Source organism: Bactrocera dorsalis, chromosome 3 (genome assembly GCF_023373825.1).
Source record: "Bactrocera dorsalis isolate Fly_Bdor chromosome 3, ASM2337382v1, whole genome shotgun sequence".
Classification (NCBI taxonomy): domain Eukaryota; kingdom Metazoa; phylum Arthropoda; class Insecta; order Diptera; family Tephritidae; genus Bactrocera; species Bactrocera dorsalis.
In genome coordinates, this window is record NC_064305.1 from 75,028,746 (window position 1) to 75,048,019 (window position 19,274).

The window sequence follows — 19,274 nt, forward strand, 5'->3', positions numbered from 1 at the left end:
GAAAAGTCATATGCAAAATGATACAATAATTTTCCGCAAAGCTGTTTGCAAATAGAATGTCAAAATGTATAAACATATGATAAATCAAAACACAAAGATTAAATAATCAAAACATTATAAGCGACTCTTTACGATACTAAGCAACAAATTTTTGCTAAATAAATAGTGGCAACTGTATAAATAACCGTTCCGAAGTAATCATTAGAAATTTAATATTTTCCACAGGAATTGTGGTATATAATTAACTATTATGGCTTTGCCCCCTTTTGAACCACCTGAAGAAGAATTCCCGTTCCACAGAAATGGTTTTTATGAACCTCCTTTTCAGCCCTGTTATGTGCTCTTCTTCAACACGACAAATCGCCATATCAAATTGTTTTGGTTCGACAACAAGGAGACTAAATATCATACCTCATTGGCGCCAGGCCACCACGTCAAAACCAATACTTTCACCCATCATCCTTGGATATTTTGTGATAGGGATAGTAACGAATTAATGAGTGTAAGTGAACACTAATCTGTGGAATTTGTTTCAAATTTTTGACAGCACCAACTTTATTTGATTGTAGGTGCACAATCTACCTAGATATTGGCCCATCCCTTACAAAATGCGCAATCCAAATAATCCCGCACGTATGGTGCCTTGTCGTAAAGAGATCAGAATACAATATCCTTTACGAACTTTACGCGAAAGTTGCCTTTGCCGAATTGTAAATACGTTGAATCCATTGCATCCAATAGCGGCGGTCAATATAATTGATGAACGTATGTCCTTACCACATATTTTGAAAAAAGAACTAAAACGACGTTTAAGACGGCCACTGGGTACCGAACCAATCAACGAGGAGTGGGAGGATAGCATAGTTGTAAAATATAATATACCAAGAAATCAATAGATTTTAGTTTGATAAACAATTTGTTTATAGTTAATATATCGCTCATTTGCTGCAAGACCGGCATAAGTCAAAAAAATCGATTCTCCAGAAAACGCGTTTAAAGTTTTCAACTTACTACAACCTTACACGGCGACTCCAACCTTACACCTATTCTCAAGCGGAGCATATAAGAGGTATTCATATGAATTTTTCACTCAACATGAAGTATGATATAACGAACAATTCTGCAGCATTAACTCAAAAATCACATTTTTTGAATTATGCCGGTCTTGCAGCAAATGAGCGATATATATATATGTATGCATGTGTACTCTAAAGTTCATAAAAGCATTAAGGTATTTCGCTTTTAAGATTTTATACACTATACATATATGTATATTTACATTATAATATATATTTATGTATCTTTCCAATTGATTTTCTACTGGTTCAGCTCATAACTACCGCTAATGTACGTATAAATTCTAAGGTCGTATTTTATAAAATAAAAACAAATGTAATCATATATACAAATTTGTTAGTTTATTGGCATGAATGCAGTTGCTTATATTCCTTGTGTGAAATTTGAATTTCTGTATACTTTTAATGTACTATATATATTTTTTTTCCTTTCAATATAGTAAATTAATTTTATAATAGTTGCTGCTGTTATAGCAGAATTTTTGATTTCGTAATTTATTTTCATTTTCTTTTATTTATATAATTTCGTATAGAATAGCTTTAAACTTATATTAAAGTAAACAAGTTGTAGATAATACGCGCCACATACATTTTATGCATTAATACATATTATTCAATATATCCAAGACTAATATCTTAAATGTCGCTAGAATCCGTAAAATATATGTAAACAATTTTCAGACCGAGCTGTAAGCTCGTTTTAAAGAATATTTAGACCACAGATATGAATACATAACAGATTTTGACAAAAACATGTTTTTTCTAACACGTAGGCATAGAAAATCTGTACACTGCCATTGTTCTACAATGCACTTTTTTAAGTTTTTACTTTTAACAACGCAGATTTCGTTCATAACAGTTTAATTTACTACGGTTCATTTCGCGTAACCGCAAGCTGAAAATGAACCGCGCAAGTTCATTCCTTTGCGAGTTTACTTTCGCAATACCGTGTAAATAAATATGATGGTGTTTAATTTAATTACAAATATGTAGTTTTTTTTTAGTTGAGTGCATTTACGTTGAATGCAAAAGGTTTGGCGTTTAAAAGTTGGTAATTTTTAATGGATTATTGTGAATGTAAATTTCCTACTCATATACAGTATTTTCTTAAATGCAGAATTATTATAAGATTGAAGATAAGCTAAGCAAATGTAATGTAGGCAAAAACAAAACAAAAAAGTTAGAAACAAAAAACAAATTAAATCCTTAATGCATCCAAAAGTGAATTGGGCGTTAGGATAACCAGCTTATTTTTATATGCGCACATATTTAAAAGTATAAATTTATGTATATATTTATTTTGTTTTTGAATGCACGTTTTGTAAAGATATCGTGATTTCTTTTGCGAAATAAATAAAACAGATATCAAAAATCGTCAAACAAACGGTTAAACTGACGACACACATATATATGGGTGCATAAACATAATCTCTACAAACATAAGCACTAGCTCCCATCTAGACTAAGACTCACTAAACATACTCATTTCTTGTTTCAATATTCTGCAAAAATAAATTGCACTAATTTTCATTTTAGTTCGAAGCCAATATGCACTACATTTTTCACACCTTTCGTTGCAACATTGGAAATTTAGCAATATCTTTTTGGGCACAACGAAGCCAAATGGTGTGGATTAAATTGTGGCGAATGTAGGAGGACTCGTCTTTACTCTAAGCATATATGTTGTTGGTTTTGTTGTTGGCGTTGGCGGTAATTTTTGTCGAGACTATTCACAGTTTACCATCATAGCTAAAATTTGGCTTTGTCTTATATTGGAAAGTCAAATCGGTCGACTGTTTCCAAATGAAGTGACGCACTGTACGCAAGTCCATGTTAGGATCTACCACCTATTCGCAATAAATATGCATATAATTATATTTACAAAAATAAAAAAAAAATCCTATTTATACTCACAACATCGTTACACCATAACTCGATGCGATCCTCTGCAGGTACTTGTGATCCCTCGGAATTCGCATCACTTTGACTATTCTGCGAAGAATTTGAAGCGTTACCGCCACTCGGTGTTGTCTCTGCACCCAGTACTTTTTCCAAAACATGCTCGCACACTTTGCGACATTGTATAAACTCGTTGGCAACTAGACGATCCTGCAGTACAAGAAAATTATAATATGTATACGCGTGATTTACTTAAGAGAACCGAATAAAAAACAAGTACTAACCTTTTTGGTACGTTCAGGTTTAATCATTTGTGGGTGCGGCTGCAGGAAGAATGGTATTTTTAAGAACTTCGGAATAGTCTTTTCGATCACTACATCTGTGACCCACTGTGGTACGGTTTCATGCAATAACGTACTTTCACTCTCTCCAGCTGCATCGCGCACCAAAAGTCGACAAACCGTACGTCCACCTACCTCACTGTTAAACAGTTATGTACAGTTATTGGAAATGTAAAATATTTCGTAAATATTTACCTAAAAATAACTGGTGTGTGCTTGGGCACTTGAAAGTAACCATTTCCATGGCTATCTGGCTCTAATTCACTTTGCGGTAAGCTGTGTGGCGGTGTCCAGCTTTCTAATAATGCTTCCAGTAGTAGTTTGCCATAATTTATCTGAAAATAACAACAAACCGTTAGACATTTTATTGATGTTATCATGACATGTTTACACACCTTAGTCTCTGATGTTGGTTCCGCACATTCTGGAAGTCCAGCTTCTATAGACACCCACGCAGCAAAGCAATCAACTTCATCCTGGCCTAATACAATTGTTGGCATCTAATAGAAAGAGTTTAAAACTGAATTACAGTACGCTTCCTAACTTCGTTATGACTTACTCCAGTCTTTAAATCCACCGTAAACCAATTAGGAATGTAAACTTGTTTATTGCGTTTCTTCAATTCTTCATCAAAATCCACTTTGCCCAAATCCTCTTTTTTCATTACACGCAGCACATCGTAAATAGCAACATTCTCCTCAGTATCCTTGGTTACTATATAACGTTTGTCGTTTAAAACGACACATTTCTTAACGGCCGCACCACCTAGTTTTTATATGAATACATTATTTATTTTATATTCACCAACTTCTTTGTAAACTTTTACCTTTGATGCATGTCAGTTCTGTGTTCGACGCTATCGCCCACTGTGCGTCCATTCCTCCACTAGATGTTAAAGTACATTTGTCATATAAAGGTAATTTCCAACAGCGTATATCTGAATTCCACGTAGTGGCCCAAACACCTGTTTTATCAATGTTATATCCAAGACTAAGCACTGGCGCACGCTCCTCACAAACTAATACCGAATTACTTGGGTTCCTTAACTCTGTTACTATGATATTCTTATCTCGACTGCCGGAAATCACATACTGAAAGTTTTCACTCATCAATAGCGCCCAAACACCTTCCTTGTGTACATGTAATGTCTGTATACACCGCTGTTGGCCCAAATTCCAAAGTTTGATTGTTCCATCTGAACTGCCAGAGACTACTTGACTGCCATCAGGGGAAACTACTAATGCACGTACATTTTCAGTGTGACCTCGTAGCTTCATGCTCCGTGTACAGGTACGAGGATCCCAAATACGTAATATATTTTCCGTTGAACCGCTAACAATAACCGTACCCGAAGGGTTCATAGCCAGACTGTATATAGAGTCTTTAGAACCGGTGAGACTAGAGGCTATGGTGGTAATAAATAATTTATGTGAATAAAATTGCATAAGTTAGTGGAATAATAGTTTGACTTACTTGTAACGGTATTGTTGCTGGCAGTCAGTGCGGTTAGGGTGTTAACGTCCCAAAGGAAAATCGCTTTGTCCAGCCCTGCACTTGCCACTTGTTCGCGATCTCTGGCATAGGCCAATGCCTGCACATAATCTCGATGTGTGCGTAGCGTTGACATGCAGAAGCCTTTATGGGCATTCCACACTTTGACGGTGGTATCACAGCTGGCGCTTATTACTATAAAATGTATGAACGTAATTTAATATCTGACAAAAAAATCTAACTTGGGTTGCACTATACATATATGGCAGCTTCAAGCTGTGGTGGGATATCGGCGGTACCAACAATTGAAGAGGAAAGAGCGCGTGCAAATTTTCAGATCGATAACTCAAAAACTGAAGGACTATTTAGCATATATGTACATATATAAACAGAAGGACGGGCAGACGGACAATTCATTAAGCTGCTCAAGGTATTAAAACAAAAAAAAAACAATACATCATTTATATACTCACAATTTCTGCCATTACAACAGAGCACTATATCATTAACCCAATCGTTATGGTGTTCCATTGATTGTATATATTTCTCTGAAGATTCTGTTCTTGTGTTCCATACTCGAATAATAGCATCACGCCCAGCGGAATATAGTTTGCCATTGTTGGGGTCGAGTTGTAGCGCATTAACACCGTTTCTGTGTTGTTTTTCCTCGGCATCTCGTATTACAAACGACACCTAATTTGAAGCAATGTGAAAAAATTAGTTTATTCTAAGCTTGTCCTATACTTATTAAATTCCTATACATCCACTTTTATATGCCGGTAGTGTATTGTATTTGGCAAACCACTTCAGTGCATTGAGCAATCACTTTATAACCTACCTGCATTTTCTTACGTCCACCTTGACAACCTTTATGCGTTAACATGTCTGTTACCAGTAATCCCAATCAATGGTAATGTTACTTTGGCAAAGCAATGCTGATGCAATTTTTTCGGTCCGATTGAATATATTGACGTTGGAAAAAATCGTTGTGCCCTTCTATTAATGGTAACAAGTGTATGCCGTGGGAATACTAAGATTTTGTTCTTATTTCGTTTTGGACAAGTTTCTGAATAAATTCTTTTTCGTCTACATTTATTTTCACACCAAAATAAAAAATAATTAAAACTTGTTAAACAAATTTTCACTAATTGTCCTTTTTGCACAGTTGTTCTCTTCAAATTTCTATACTCTTTCAGATAACTTACGCCTGCCTTGACTCTCTTTCGCTAATAAATTCTCAACATTAATGACAATTCCACGGGGCGAATGTCAATCAAAACGTACGGCACTTGAAATCTGATAAGAAGCATTGATAATGTTGTCATATGCATTGAATTTTTCTGAATATTATTACGATATGAAAAAAATTCCGAAATTATATATATATGTATAAATGTACTTATAAATATATGTCCTTTACAGCTGTATAAATATATTTGTATTTGTTTAATCTTTCCTTTTTATTGGAAATAAGTAAATTTTGAAGTAACGGTACTGCGCTCTGTGCAACTCTGCAGAACTTCGTTGACAAATAAACCCTAATGAGGTTTTGAGTATTTTCTTTTCAATTCAATTCTATATCTTTGGGCGATTGGTTGTTTGGAAATTGCGTCGGGCGATGTTGTGCATAAAAATAAAAAACAAAATTGAAGATAATAAATTAAATTTCAAGTTCTAATGACGTGCATTTGTGATAGCTATACAAATAAAACAAGTGTATATTTATGAACGTAACGCGAAACCAGATAGAAGTGAACAAAGGCACGAAAGCGTTGTGACGACTGAAAGTTTTTTAAGTGAAGTGTTTATGTGAGGAAATTTAAAAAAATTAAACAAGGAAAGACTGACAATAATTGCATTCAACTCTTATAGTGTTGTTTGGTGTAATAATAGCAACCTAACTATTGGCGGCATAACATTGGAAACAACTCCACAACTACTGCTTCATTGTTACAACTTTCCAGGATAGCATTTTAGGAATTGTTCAAGGTAGGTAAATAAATGTTTATATCTAATGAATTTGAAGTGGATATGTGCAGCAACTACTTCAATTGTCAATCAATAATATACGAACTTATTAATGTATTTTTTGCCACATACATACATACGTACACATGTACAACGCAAGCATTTTAGTGATAGCCCACATTAAACGCCTTCTATCCTTGAGCGTCGTTGAACGGACGAAACGCACCCTTCAATCAAGAAATTTTACCATCATAGACCAGCGCATAAAAAGTCCTAAAACATGATTGTGAATGAAATAGCAGTGGGGTGTTTTAAGCATGCAAAGTCACGAACGGTGAAATGAAACTTCCGCCACTATATGCCTATACTTGCGTTTATTCAATGCATGAAACGAAAAATTTTATTATTTATACAAATGCGTAGCATATCCATTCCACATATTATTAGTCTATACTTATCATGGTTAAAAATGTGTTCTTTCTGTGGTTTCAGTCCTTATAGTATTAATAAACATACATACACACATACATTTGCCCATATTCGTACATATGTATGTATATAGTATCACATTTGTTAATTAAATTTTTATTCTGAAAGTTAATGATATTTATTTAATTTCTCAGTATGCTACAAAGCATATTTATTTTCTATATTGGTAGGCAATAATTTAGTATATAGGCTCGTGCAATTTATTATGTTGTAAAATTATCTTTATTTCGTTTTTCGAATTTGTACACTGAACAGATAATATTAAGTTTGCCAAGCTTTTAAATACATAAATATAAATACATACATATATAAAACTTTATATCAATAATATTTCTATGCATCAGTATTCCAAAAATAAAGCTACAAACCAAATAGCACGCACAAGTTAATTTAAAGACGCGCAATCATATCCTATCATATGTAAAAAGAAAAAAATTCTGTCATTAGCATTCTCGAGGAGTTCACTAAATGCTTCCATAAAAAGCAACTGCCTTCTAAACATAATAATTTCTAACCAATATACTTTTGTTTAAGCCCGAAGCAAATCAAACGCTAACGCAACTACCATTTTCTATTTATTGCCTATGAAGCCTTTTATTTGCAAGCTGAGTAACTGAAAAGACACCAACTTTTTCTGAAAAAAAGTTTTTAACGTTTTGGAAAGTTTATATGCTTCCACTTGGGCAGCACACATACTGTACGTTTAACCTGCAACACGTTATTACTTCATAAATACAACCATATTTGAACCGGTAGTAATTTCCGGCTTTAATGAGGATTCCTTTACCGCTACTTTGTAATATAATTTTTCATTGCTTTTGCGATCATTACATTTAGCTTTGAGTGTCTTATTTAGTTGGCTCAAACAAATACCCCTTCTTTTCCTTCTGAAGAGCATAATTCTTACTTTTGCCACAGCAGCTAAATACATATTTAGGTTAAAACTTACATTAGTATGCACATTCATTTCAATACATTGGCGCAGCCATAACAGTCGTTGTGTCCAAACACTTGCTTCTATTGTGCTGTCACATGCCCAATGGGACACCGCCGCTCAACGGAAACAAACCCCATATGTTCAACGTATTTGCGGCAATTGGCGCGCGTATATGCTTATTTGCTATATACATACATATGTACATACGCATATATATACAAACTTTTCTATTTCATTTGAAGTTACAATTCATCTGCCTAAATGAATTCAAGCAAATCGATTGTTTGGGCTTGTCAACAAATGTATTAAGTTCTTGTTAGTGTTCGAAAATTGTATGCACACATTCAAATAATACGTATAATTAATCTTTGTGCCGTGAGCTAGTCTGTTAGTTTAATTTATTTGCGAACTATGTTATTCCCAACTTCTTATGTCAGCTGTTTTGTTGGACTTTATAGTATTGAGAGTATTGAGGTTTGTTCGTATACAATACGTTAGGAGGCCCTATATATTATATTAAATTATTCAACTATGTAAGTATATATTTCGAAAAATTAAAATTAAAATTACAGTTTTTTGTTGTAAAATCGTTGCATTTAATCTATGATGCCGATGCCTACGTGCTTTAAATATTTGATACTGAATTTAATGTTTATGAAACTATAATTTTTTTGTGTACTTAATTATAGTGTTTTGCTAACACCAAACATATGTTGTAGATATCATTAGGTAATTACTTCCTAATTTATTTCCCTTACAACTTAATTTCGCGCAAAGATTTTCGTGTAATGTCTGTACTCTGTTTAAAAATTCCAAACGCCGTAACTTCAACTTGTATTTGATTTGCACGGAACATGTAAACATGCGAGTATGAACAAGTGTTCAAAGTCACGTTAAAATGTGCAGTTAAAAATATTTACTGCGCTATTTCAGCCTATCGACGAGGTGGGTGGCATCTGACTGAGAAACAGGCAAGCATTTGTATGTATGTACATACTTGCATAAATACTCGTATGTGGGCAGGTTCATATTCACTTCCATACATGTAGCTGCATAAATTTACAGGAAGTGCAATATTCATTCAACTAAAATATGCATTTTGCAACCCGAACAACTAAAAATAAATCACTTTAACAGCATGACTAAATTATTCATGTAGGAATGCTGAGGTTATGAATGAAAAAGCAGTCACCTTCATATACAGATGTTTGTGCATTTATGCAATTTGTAGAGATTCACTCAGGTATTTGTGGCATGTCTCTCAAAATAACTTAAATCTTATGTATTAACATGTTTCAGAAATAAGTATTACCTTTGTGTTTAAAAATCTGACACTCATATGACAAAGAGGCACAGGGCGCTTCGATTTTTTTTAATTAGCAATTTATTCCCGCTCGAATCTCAACAAGTGGTCATGCAAATTCATTAAAGTATAGGTATGTACATATGTACATATATGTATGCATAAACTATAAAAATGTATGTATGTATGTCAAAAGCAGTTTATTGGCAAAGTTTCGTAAAACCACAACGTATTCTATAACTCAGAAAATTGATCCATATTATTGCCTAATGAATGTGTAGCTTTAATGAATAGTTCGCTTATATGTACCTATGTATATCTAGATCTAAATGCCAATAGCAAAGCTTAAATAATTAAGGAAAATAATTAACCCGTGCGCTATTGATAATTAATAAAGTCATACATTTGTATACCATATACCCAGTAGTCAAATCTACTAAATATAAACTACTTCATAATAACTATTCACCGTAAGCCCAAGCGATTTGAAAATAGTGAACGGAAAATTATTTAGTAATAATTTTAAAAACTGAAAGTTTCATAATTTCTTGCAGAAAGTTCTGGCTGTTATAGTTGTTGCTGTAAAAGCAAGAATAAGCCTGATTAATGTTGCCAATTGACATTATTTCGACAAATAAAAATCCAAGTCTGTCAGTAGACTCCACTCTTGTGTGAAACTGCACCAGCGAGGGGTACAGCCGTAGTTAACGTCTTTTTTTTAGTTGATCCCGATTGTTAATTGAGAACGTTTGTTGAAATAACTTTTTTTAGCTTTCATTAAATTATTTTACTTTTTATTGCAGCATTCTAAAAATAACAGTTCCATAATTATCACAAAAACTGTTATCTTTTCTAATAAGCATTTGTAAAAGCTTCAGTTTTTATTGAAAACAGTGCCTTAAATTAAAGTCTTGCACACTTGTATTTCCACAGAATTCAAATAATATATTTATCATACAAGTACACGGTCTATTTATTAATTGATAAGCTCTTTAAATGTATACAAATGTTGATAAGTGCCACCCAGTGTCAGCGTCCGAAGAAACAAACAAACAAGCATGCCAACAAAAGCTTAGCAAATCAAGTTTATTCCGTGCGTTAACCGACCAGAACTGTCAACAAATATTTTACACACAAATATGTATGTACATATATCTATGTATGTGTGTATTTATGTTTGTGCATGTGCAATAACGCCTGCTCAACTAATTCATTGCTGAAATTGTGTGCACAATTTTAATCCAGTCTAATAAATCAACGCTGTACGTCAGATTGTCTGTGAAAAAGTTTCTCGACAGCAAGCTTTTCACTGACTCATAATGCATTTACGTAAATACGTAGTATTTTACTTTATCACTCGTTATCATTTTAAAATTACATACAAATTTAGTTGCTTTTTGCTTTGTGTTTCCTGCAAACGTGTTTTGTGCCGTTACAATTTGATTACTTTTGCTCTGCTGCCATTACTCGTGCATTGCCTCCGCCTGCGCTCACACGCCTCCCAGCTGATACAGTGCTACAATTAATATTCGTCGACACTTTATTGGAATGCGAGCATTTGCTCTTTGTACGAGTCACTCCACGGAGCATTATAAATATTAGTAAATATTGTCATCGTCACAGCTGGATATGATTCATGAATAAATTGTAGAGCACATATGATTTCTTTACAGATTATATACATATGTATATACTTTCGCATTTTTATATGTATAACATGTATGTTCTTAAGATATACACACATACATTGTTACAAAAAAGTACCCGGAAATTGTAAATAAAACGCGAAATATTTAATTATTCATTAATATTTATTTCATCGAGTTTAAAGTAAGCCCTACCAGACGATATGCCAACGCGTTTTCTAATCCTCGAAACACTTTTTGGAATGGCCTTCAGCTACTTCAGCGAATTTTGTTTATCTCTTTGAGCGACTGAAAATGGGTTTTGTTTATCTCTTCGAGCGACTGAAAATGGGTTCCACGGAGCAGCAATTTCAGTTTGGGGAACAAGAAAAAATCACATGGAGCCAAATCTGGTGAATACGGTGGTTGATCGATGGTTTTCATTGCGTTTAATTCGGTCACAAGCGATGGATATCGCATCGAGTAATTTCATCTTGTAAAATCTATGAATTGTTATACCACAAGACCGTTTTCGACGGATGTTCTCACACAAACGCCAAATATACCTCCTTATTGATCGGGTGTCCCTCCGGAGTAAATTCATGATGCACCAAACCACGAATATCGTTGTTTTCCTCAATTCTGATGATTGTTGACTTGTTTGCATATCAAACTCATAAACCCATGTCCCATCGTCAGTTACAATGTTCTCTCAATGATCAAGCTTGTCCAAAGAGACCTGTTTACGGCACTCTTTTGGAAAAAAATTCAGCTTTTTCGAGACGAGTCGAGCAAGAACGCATTTCTTACCCAAAATATCCACCATAATCATTCGAACGGACTCGCGACAGAATTAGAGCTCTCTTGCCATCTCTCTTACACTTAGCTGACGATTTTCAAGCACCATATTCTTCACTTCTTTAATATTTTCATCAGTTGAAGAAGTCGACGCTCGTCCAACACGAGACATGTCTTTCACGATCTCTCGACCGTCTTTGAATGCTTTGCACTACTCGTTGGCTTGTGATTTTGATAAAACATAATCACCTTTTCCAACATTCCAAACGATTCCTTCTGTTGCGTTCCCCATTAACTGTATCATTTTCACAGACTTCATTTTTGAATAAATATAGACCAATCATTACCTAAAGGCATAGAGCACACCAAACAGAGACTTTCTAAGTATGCAATGGTGTCTCAGTGACGGCTTCAAAATGCGCAAATTTTGTCATTACCACACCCAATCAACCGAAAGTGTGAGCTTCATCGCTGAACAATATTTTCTAGTAAAAATTTTGATTGGTGACCATCTGGTTTTGAGCTCATTTACCGAATCTATGACGCGCTTGATGGTCGTTCGGCTTCAATTCTTGCACGAATTGGATTTTGTAGCCCCGCAAACCAAGATCCTTTCGCAAAATTTCCCATAAAGTGGATGTCCACGGCACCAATTGTTGCCCGTGATGTCGGATGAGCTCAGTCGGGTTTTCTTATACATTCTGTTCCACAGCAGCAATAGCGCTTCTCAGGATGCGTGTTATCCACTAGAGTTAACGTAGTCGAATTACCATCTCTGCTAGACGATTATGTCGACCGAATATTGGACGCAGCGCATGCTATGTCGCGCGAACCGAACTGAAGTTAAGTTTTTTGCCTTGTTATTGCAAATCAAAACAGCTCTGGCGCAGATCTTAGCATTACTTAATTAAATTCAGTTTAAATACCTTTTTAAGGGGAACACTACACCGTAATCGCAACTTTTCCACCTTGCTTAACGTTGGCGTGCAGTAGCAATCGCTTAGCGACAATTAAAAAAGTTCACTTACTTCACTTGCTGTTAATAACTTAGAGAAAGTTGAATTGGAAAAGTTTATCGCTGCGGTGACCATAGCAACGAATCGTTTCATCCAGTTTGTGGCACGAAAGTTGATTCTCGTACATGCTTTTGAACTTGCAGGCAGTAAGAATCGCCAATTAAAGAGGTGCATAGGTGTTTATGGCTGGTATCTAGAATCATAGGGTTGTTCAATTATGAGTTTCTTCCAAAAAAAATGAAAAAATGAAAAATATTTTAAGAATTGCCAAATGTTTTGTTAGAGAAACGTTTTAATTTGTCTTCACAAACCCAGGAAGGTGGATTGAAATTCCTACAACATCCGGTTTTGATTTACCAGAATTTAACCGAATTTTATCCGACTTATTTTCTTCTTCACTGGCGTATACACCGCTTGCGTGGTTATAGCCGAGTTCCAAGCGAATTCGGGTTCTTCTCCACCTGGTCTTTCCAACAGAGTGGCGGTCTTTTTCTTCCTATGCTTCCCGCGTTGGACACTGCGTTGAATATTTTTAAAGCTGAAGTGTTTTCGTCCATTCGGACCAGAGTAGCCGCTGTCTTTTAATTCGCTGAACTATGTCAATGCCATCGTATATCTCACATAGCTGATCGTTTTATTGATTGCGATATTCGTCGTGGCCAACGCGCAAAGAACCATAAATCTTTCGCAGATTTATCTCGAAAACTCTCAACGTCGACTGATCAGATATTGGAACCCTCACTGGCTCTGCACTATATAGCAGGACGGGAATAATAAGTGGTCTTATAGAGTTTGGTTTTTGCTCGTCGAGAGAAGACTTTACTTCTCAATTGCCCACTCGGTCCGAAGTAGCACATATTGGTAAGAGTTATATTGCATCGAGGCTGACAGGTTCTAAGATAGACGAAATTATCTACGACTTCGAAGTTATGTCAATCAACAGTGATGTGGGAACCAAGTCGCGAGTGCGACGACTGGCAGGAGAGATTTCGTCTTGCCCTCGTTTACTACCAGGCCCATTTGTTTCGCTTTCTTATCCATTCCGGATTCGAAAGTTCGAATTATTTTCTCCAGGAGTAGATTGAAGAAGTGATGCGTTAGGGAGTCGCCTTGTCTGAAACCTCGTTTGGTATTGAACGGCTTGGAGAGGTCCTTCCCGATCCTGGGGGAACTTTTATCGGACTAAGAGTTGTTATTTCAATAAAAGAGGGGCAAAAATGCCAAATATTACACTAAATTTGCACTCGGAGCATGTACTGACTTCTTGCGAGTCCATTTCAGCTTTTCAGGTCCTTTTGATGGAATTTGAATCGTTATTACTCACTACTTAGGGCAGCCTCTGTCAGAATTAGATGAAAATAAAAACTAAATGTATATGGACCATGTATTATATAGTAAAGGGTGATTTTTTAAGAGCTTGATAACTTTTTTTAAAAAAAAAACGCATAAAATTTGCAAAATCTCATCGGTTCTTTATTTGAAACGTTAGATTGGTTCATGACATTTACTTTTTGAAGATAATTTCATTTAAATGTTGACCGCGGCTGCGTCTTAGGTGGTCCATTCGGAAAGTCCAATTTTGGGCAACTTTTTCGAGCATTTCGGCCGGAATAGCCCGAATTTCTTCGGAAATGTTGTCTTCCAAAGCTGGAATAGTTGCTGGCTTATTTCTGTAGACTTTAGACTTGACGTAGCCCCACAGAAAATAGTCTAAAGGCGTTAAATCGCATGATCTTGGTGGCCAACTTACGGGTCCATTTCTTGAGATGAATTGTTGTCCGAAGTTTTCCCTCAAAATGGCCATAGAATCGCGAGCTGTGTGGCATGTAGCGCCATCTTGTTGAAACCACATGTCAACCAAGTTCAGTTCTTCCATTTTTGGCAACAAAAAGTTTGTTAGCATCGAACGATAGCGATCGCCATTCACCGTAACGTTGCGTCCAACAGCATTTTCGAAGAAAAATACGGTCCAATGATTCCACCAGCGTACAAACCACACCAAACAGTGCATTTTTCGGGATGCATGGGCAGTTCTTGAACGGCTTCTGGTTGCTCTTCACCCCAAATGCGGCAATTTTGCTTATTTACGTAGCCATCGAGGTGGAAATGAGCCTCATCGCTGAACAAAACACGCGCGCGAAACACATTTCGAACCGAACACTGATTTTGGTAATAAAATTCAATGATTTGCAAGCGTTGCTCGTTAGTAAGTCTATTCATGATGAAATGTCAAAGCATACTGAGCATCTTTCTCTTTGACACCATGTCTGAAATCCCACGTGATCTGTCAGAATACTAATGCATGAAAATCCTAAACTAAATGTATATGGACCATGTATTATATAGTATTAAGTATAAAGTCATTTTTCATCAGGTTTTCTGTTCAGATATTCATATCTACCTTTACTATTTACATTATTTGCATTTTTTAGAATGTCTGTAATAAATTAGCACCACATTTTACAGCTATTTCACCTCTCTATCTATTTCACATCCAATCTGTGCTTATTCTTTAGTTCTTGTGTATTATTATTAATTATTCAATCAAGAAAATAAACACATTAGGCAGACTTATGCAAATAGTTTTCGCATAACTTCTTACCTGAGAAGCACTGACCCCTAGCAAACTAGTCGAACAACTTGTCATAGCTAAAGCCGATTTCCGCTTGTTTACGAAATATCTTACTGTGGCATTCATTATGAAATCTCGCACATACTTGTCGCTGTCAACTCTGACTACCGTCTAACATTAAAACAAAAACAAAAGCCATAAAACAACAAGCTGGGTCTGTCTGAACTGTGGCTCCTCCAGCAGCTGGAGACTTCTGTAGCCCGCCATTAATAGCTGACATATGTATGTATGTACATAGTTATTTAAGAGACACATGTAAGTGCTTAAACCGGCTGAGCGAGAGTAGAACACCAAAAGAGAAGTAAAAAAGGAAACAGATGTTTCCCAAGCAGGTTGTGCTGTGTTTGCGCATGTGCGCAGGGGTATTTGCAGTTTGGAATTTAACTGAAATATGCGATTTTGTAAATAGAATGCGCGCCTGGAACAGCTTGCAACTCCAAACAAACATATTTTATTCGAAGCAGGTCAACATCCACTGATGAAGTGATGAATGAATTGTACTTTTTTTGGTTTTGCTGTTAGATGCAGATAATATATGTATACGAGGGTGAATTTTATATTTCGGAATTGGAGAGCAAAAACAAATATTAATAATCGAATATCGCTTTATTATTTTTTTATTGCATTAAGTGCAATGATGCATTATTGCTGGAATAAACTTAAAAAGTGGTAAGAAATTACGCGCGACAATGGTCGCAATTTAATTCCGTTTTTTTGGTCGAGATGTATATTTTAAGTCACTGTTAACAACACAAATAGCGCTCTTATGTCAAAACGTTCTAAGCAACTTTAACATCAAATATGTCAAAGTTGACGATAAAGTTGTGTTAACAGTCTCATATGGTGGTTTTAACCCGAATACCCTATTAAAAAGCATTGGGAACCCAAAGTGATCTAATAATAGAAAATAGTCTGTTAATTTACACCCTTAAATGTGCTCCCGAGTAAAAAACAACTACATTTTCACTCATTTAAGATTATTTTCAAAGGAGTCGTCCACTTTTCATACACCTGCTATAAGGCATCCCAGCCGAGCCTTCCATGCTTTTAGCGTAGTTTGGTTTCTTCGGTTTTGGCTCATTTTTTGAGCATTTTTCCTACATTGTTGAACACTTTCGACATATTCATACACCCACGACTCGTTACCAGCAACTATGACCTTAATGAAAAAGGCTACATTGTCAAGCATTTCTTTCACGAAAGAGTCAGGTCTTTGGGTATAAGTTTACCACTAACACGCTTCATATTCAAAACAATAATAACCGAAATATTTTGAATCGACTTATAATAAATCTGTTATATTCCCAATGACAACATGACGATTTATCAAACATTGTCCTTAACAGAGATAGCGAATTGAATGAAGTAAGTTTTCGATGATGTCTCGACCACCATTCAATGCTTTGGGCCACTCAAATACTGGTGTTTGTGTTGAGGTAAACTTCTCAACACATTTCTGAACAAATTCAATGATTCCATAGCACGATTTCATTGGAAGCACAAATCTCGAAATCCAGTTCGGGTTAAATTTGTTCAGATGGCATACATCCTTAACATTCCCAACAAAAAATTTGAAAATTCCTGAAAAACTGCAAAACTATGAAGGAATACCCTCTAATACTCCAACTTATAATTCACTACTAATTTACATACATCGTTTATTATCTACATACTTTCATTTGTAATCTAACCGTGGAAAACCTAATCGCCCCATAATTTATTAATTTCCATTGAGTGCAAATTTGTTTGTATTGTTGTAATTCGACATTTAATACCTCGTATTACATAAGTGGATTCATCACTTATGTATCTTGACTTATATTTATAAAAATAATATTTGATAAGATAAAAATTTATCGAATACCGAAACTCACAGATAAAAATGTTACTCTTTTACTGGCGGAACCAATAGTTGTTGTATTTGCCATAATAATTATTCTCCTTCATGGCTCTTAGTACGGTTCCGGTGATAAATCATTAGCGGAAATTATTGTGTTTTAACGAGGCAAGCGCCAATTTTTCCTAATGGCCAATTATTATCGCTTGATTGTTGTATTTCAATTTTGGTTAGACGAAAATTCAATTAACTTTTGGCTTTTTTGTATATTGTTGTTATGAGCTTATACTTTATTCTATCACATAGTAATTTTGAATTATTAAATTTATAGACATTGCATACAAGTATTTTTAAAATAGTTTGGTAATTTTAATTGCAGGTTAAGGCAATATTTTTTGTCAAGGCTAAAGTAGTATTTTTTCACACAGAAATCTTTTATATTTAGTTTTTTATCTAATGCTGGTAGTTTAATAGACTTTTGGATGCATTTAAAGCCGTTGTCGAAGCTCTTTTGTCACTTTGATTGAGGTATCTCCAAAGCATGCCTTTTGAACACATCAAGCGCCTCTTCAGGTGTCGAAAAATGTTAATTTCTTAGTTTATTTTTTACGAACAAGAATAGAAAGAAGTCAATCGGTGCCAGTCGATGTGTGAGAGTAATCCTGATTTCGTGAAATACACCTGGCAAACAAATGATTGTATACCACACCGATTTTACTGTTCTGCAATGTTCCTGTGGTATGGTTCCGACATATCCAGTATTTTTAAAAGAACAGACAACCATTTGCTTGGAAGTGCTGCATGCGGCTCATCTTAAAACACCCACACAGTCGACTGATGTTTACGTTCGGGCTCATATGCGTTAATCCACGATTCATCACGTATAACGATGTCATAAACCTGTTTCGAAACATCATTATCAAATTTTGTTTATGGTACATTTCGACCAATCGACACGAACCCTTTTTTGAGCGATTGACAAATTGTGAAAGATCTAACGTGAACACATTTTTTTACAGTCCAATGTTCCCGCAATATTGAATGTATGTTAGTCCCAATAATGTTCATAGTTGTCGCAATCTTACGACGGGTCACATGACCCTAGTATATCATTTTGCGCACAGCATCAAGAGTTTCTGGAACAACAATAGATTTCGGACGACCTTCCAGAAATTCATCTTGGAGACCTCGATTGAATTCATCATACCATCAATAAACACTGGTCCTTGTTATAGCTTCATCGTTAAAAATTGAATGAAATTCATCGATGCACTGTTGCTGAGTTAATCCACGTCGAAAGTTGCAAAAGATAATCAGGCGAGAATATTCGGTATTTTTGTTGAGAAGAATATTTTAAGTTACTGTAAACAACACAAACAGCGCTCTTATGTCAAAATGTTCTGAGTATGCATACCATCAAAAATATCAAACTTTACGATAAAGTTGTGAACGGGACATAGCTAAATTGGCGCGAAACCGAATAAATTTTGAAGGGTCTGCGACGACCTTGGATGTTACAAATTTCAAAGCCAACTTAATATACACTGTTGAGCGTTTAAAAAGTGTCGCAGATTTGTTTGCGAACAGATCATACAGAGCAGGAAGACTGAAAGGTTAAGGACGTCACTAAAATTAAACCAAAACTTCAAGAAGTCAAACTATGACAATTCAACTCATCGACCGCTTTTCGGGATCTTACCTCTAACTCTTATTTGTCGACATTTTGAGTTATGTTGACTTTGCTGTCATTGAGCGTCTGTCCCTCAATATTATACAATCCTTCCAATAATCTGACGGAATCCAATTGATTTTTCTACTCAATCCCCAACCCTTTGCTAAAGATGACCACATACTTGTTTACT

At 35.3% G+C, this 19,274-nt stretch overlaps 2 protein-coding genes and 1 long non-coding RNA gene across 3 annotated transcripts; 2 read left to right on the plus strand and 1 right to left on the minus strand.

Moving 5' to 3' along the window:
* Positions 1-85: 85 nt before the first annotated feature.
* Positions 86-1,841, plus strand: LOC105227537 (protein Vhl). The gene is made up of 3 exons (XM_049454013.1): positions 86-502; positions 570-929; positions 1,184-1,841. The coding sequence occupies exons 1-2, from the start codon at positions 251-253 to the stop codon at positions 894-896; spliced, it is 579 nt and encodes a 192-aa protein (XP_049309970.1). The 5' UTR covers positions 86-250; the 3' UTR covers positions 897-929; positions 1,184-1,841.
* LOC105227546 (WD repeat-containing protein 48 homolog) lies at positions 1,397-6,330 on the minus strand. Its single transcript, XM_029551800.2, has 10 exons — positions 5,646-6,330; positions 5,281-5,500; positions 4,790-5,002; positions 4,143-4,721; positions 3,876-4,081; positions 3,712-3,816; positions 3,512-3,651; positions 3,260-3,455; positions 2,991-3,185; positions 1,397-2,923 (listed from the first exon to the last, which is right to left on the minus strand). Exons 1-10 carry the CDS (start codon positions 5,688-5,690, stop codon positions 2,807-2,809), a joined length of 2,016 nt encoding a protein of 671 aa, XP_029407660.1. The 5' UTR covers positions 5,691-6,330; the 3' UTR covers positions 1,397-2,806.
* Positions 6,331-6,464: 134 nt separating this feature from the next.
* LOC125777885 (uncharacterized) lies at positions 6,465-7,892 on the plus strand. The gene is made up of 2 exons (XR_007422446.1): positions 6,465-6,616; positions 6,680-7,892. It is a non-coding gene; the product is annotated as an uncharacterized LOC125777885 (long non-coding RNA).
* The last annotated feature ends 11,382 nt before the right edge of the window (positions 7,893-19,274 follow it).

What these genes read in the sequence shown, in the direction of transcription:
- LOC105227537 (XM_049454013.1), top strand. Translation starts at nt 251, where the DNA reads ATGGCTTTGCCCCCTTTTGAACCACCTGAAGAAGAATTCCCGTTCCAC. An exon ending in ATAGTAACGAATTAATGAGT is followed by an intron (nt 503 to 569) that starts GTAAGTGAACAC and finishes ATTTGATTGTAG; the next exon opens with GTGCACAATCTACCTAGATA.
- LOC105227546 (XM_029551800.2), bottom strand. Translation starts at nt 5,690, where the DNA reads ATGTTAACGCATAAAGGTTGTCAAGGTGGACGTAAGAAAATGCAG. An exon ending in CTGTTGTAATGGCAGAAATT is followed by an intron (nt 5,003 to 5,280) that starts GTGAGTATATAA and finishes TACATTTTATAG; the next exon opens with TAATAAGCGCCAGCTGTGAT. An exon ending in AGTTATGGTGTAACGATGTT is followed by an intron (nt 2,924 to 2,990) that starts GTGAGTATAAAT and finishes TATTGCGAATAG; the next exon opens with GTGGTAGATCCTAACATGGA.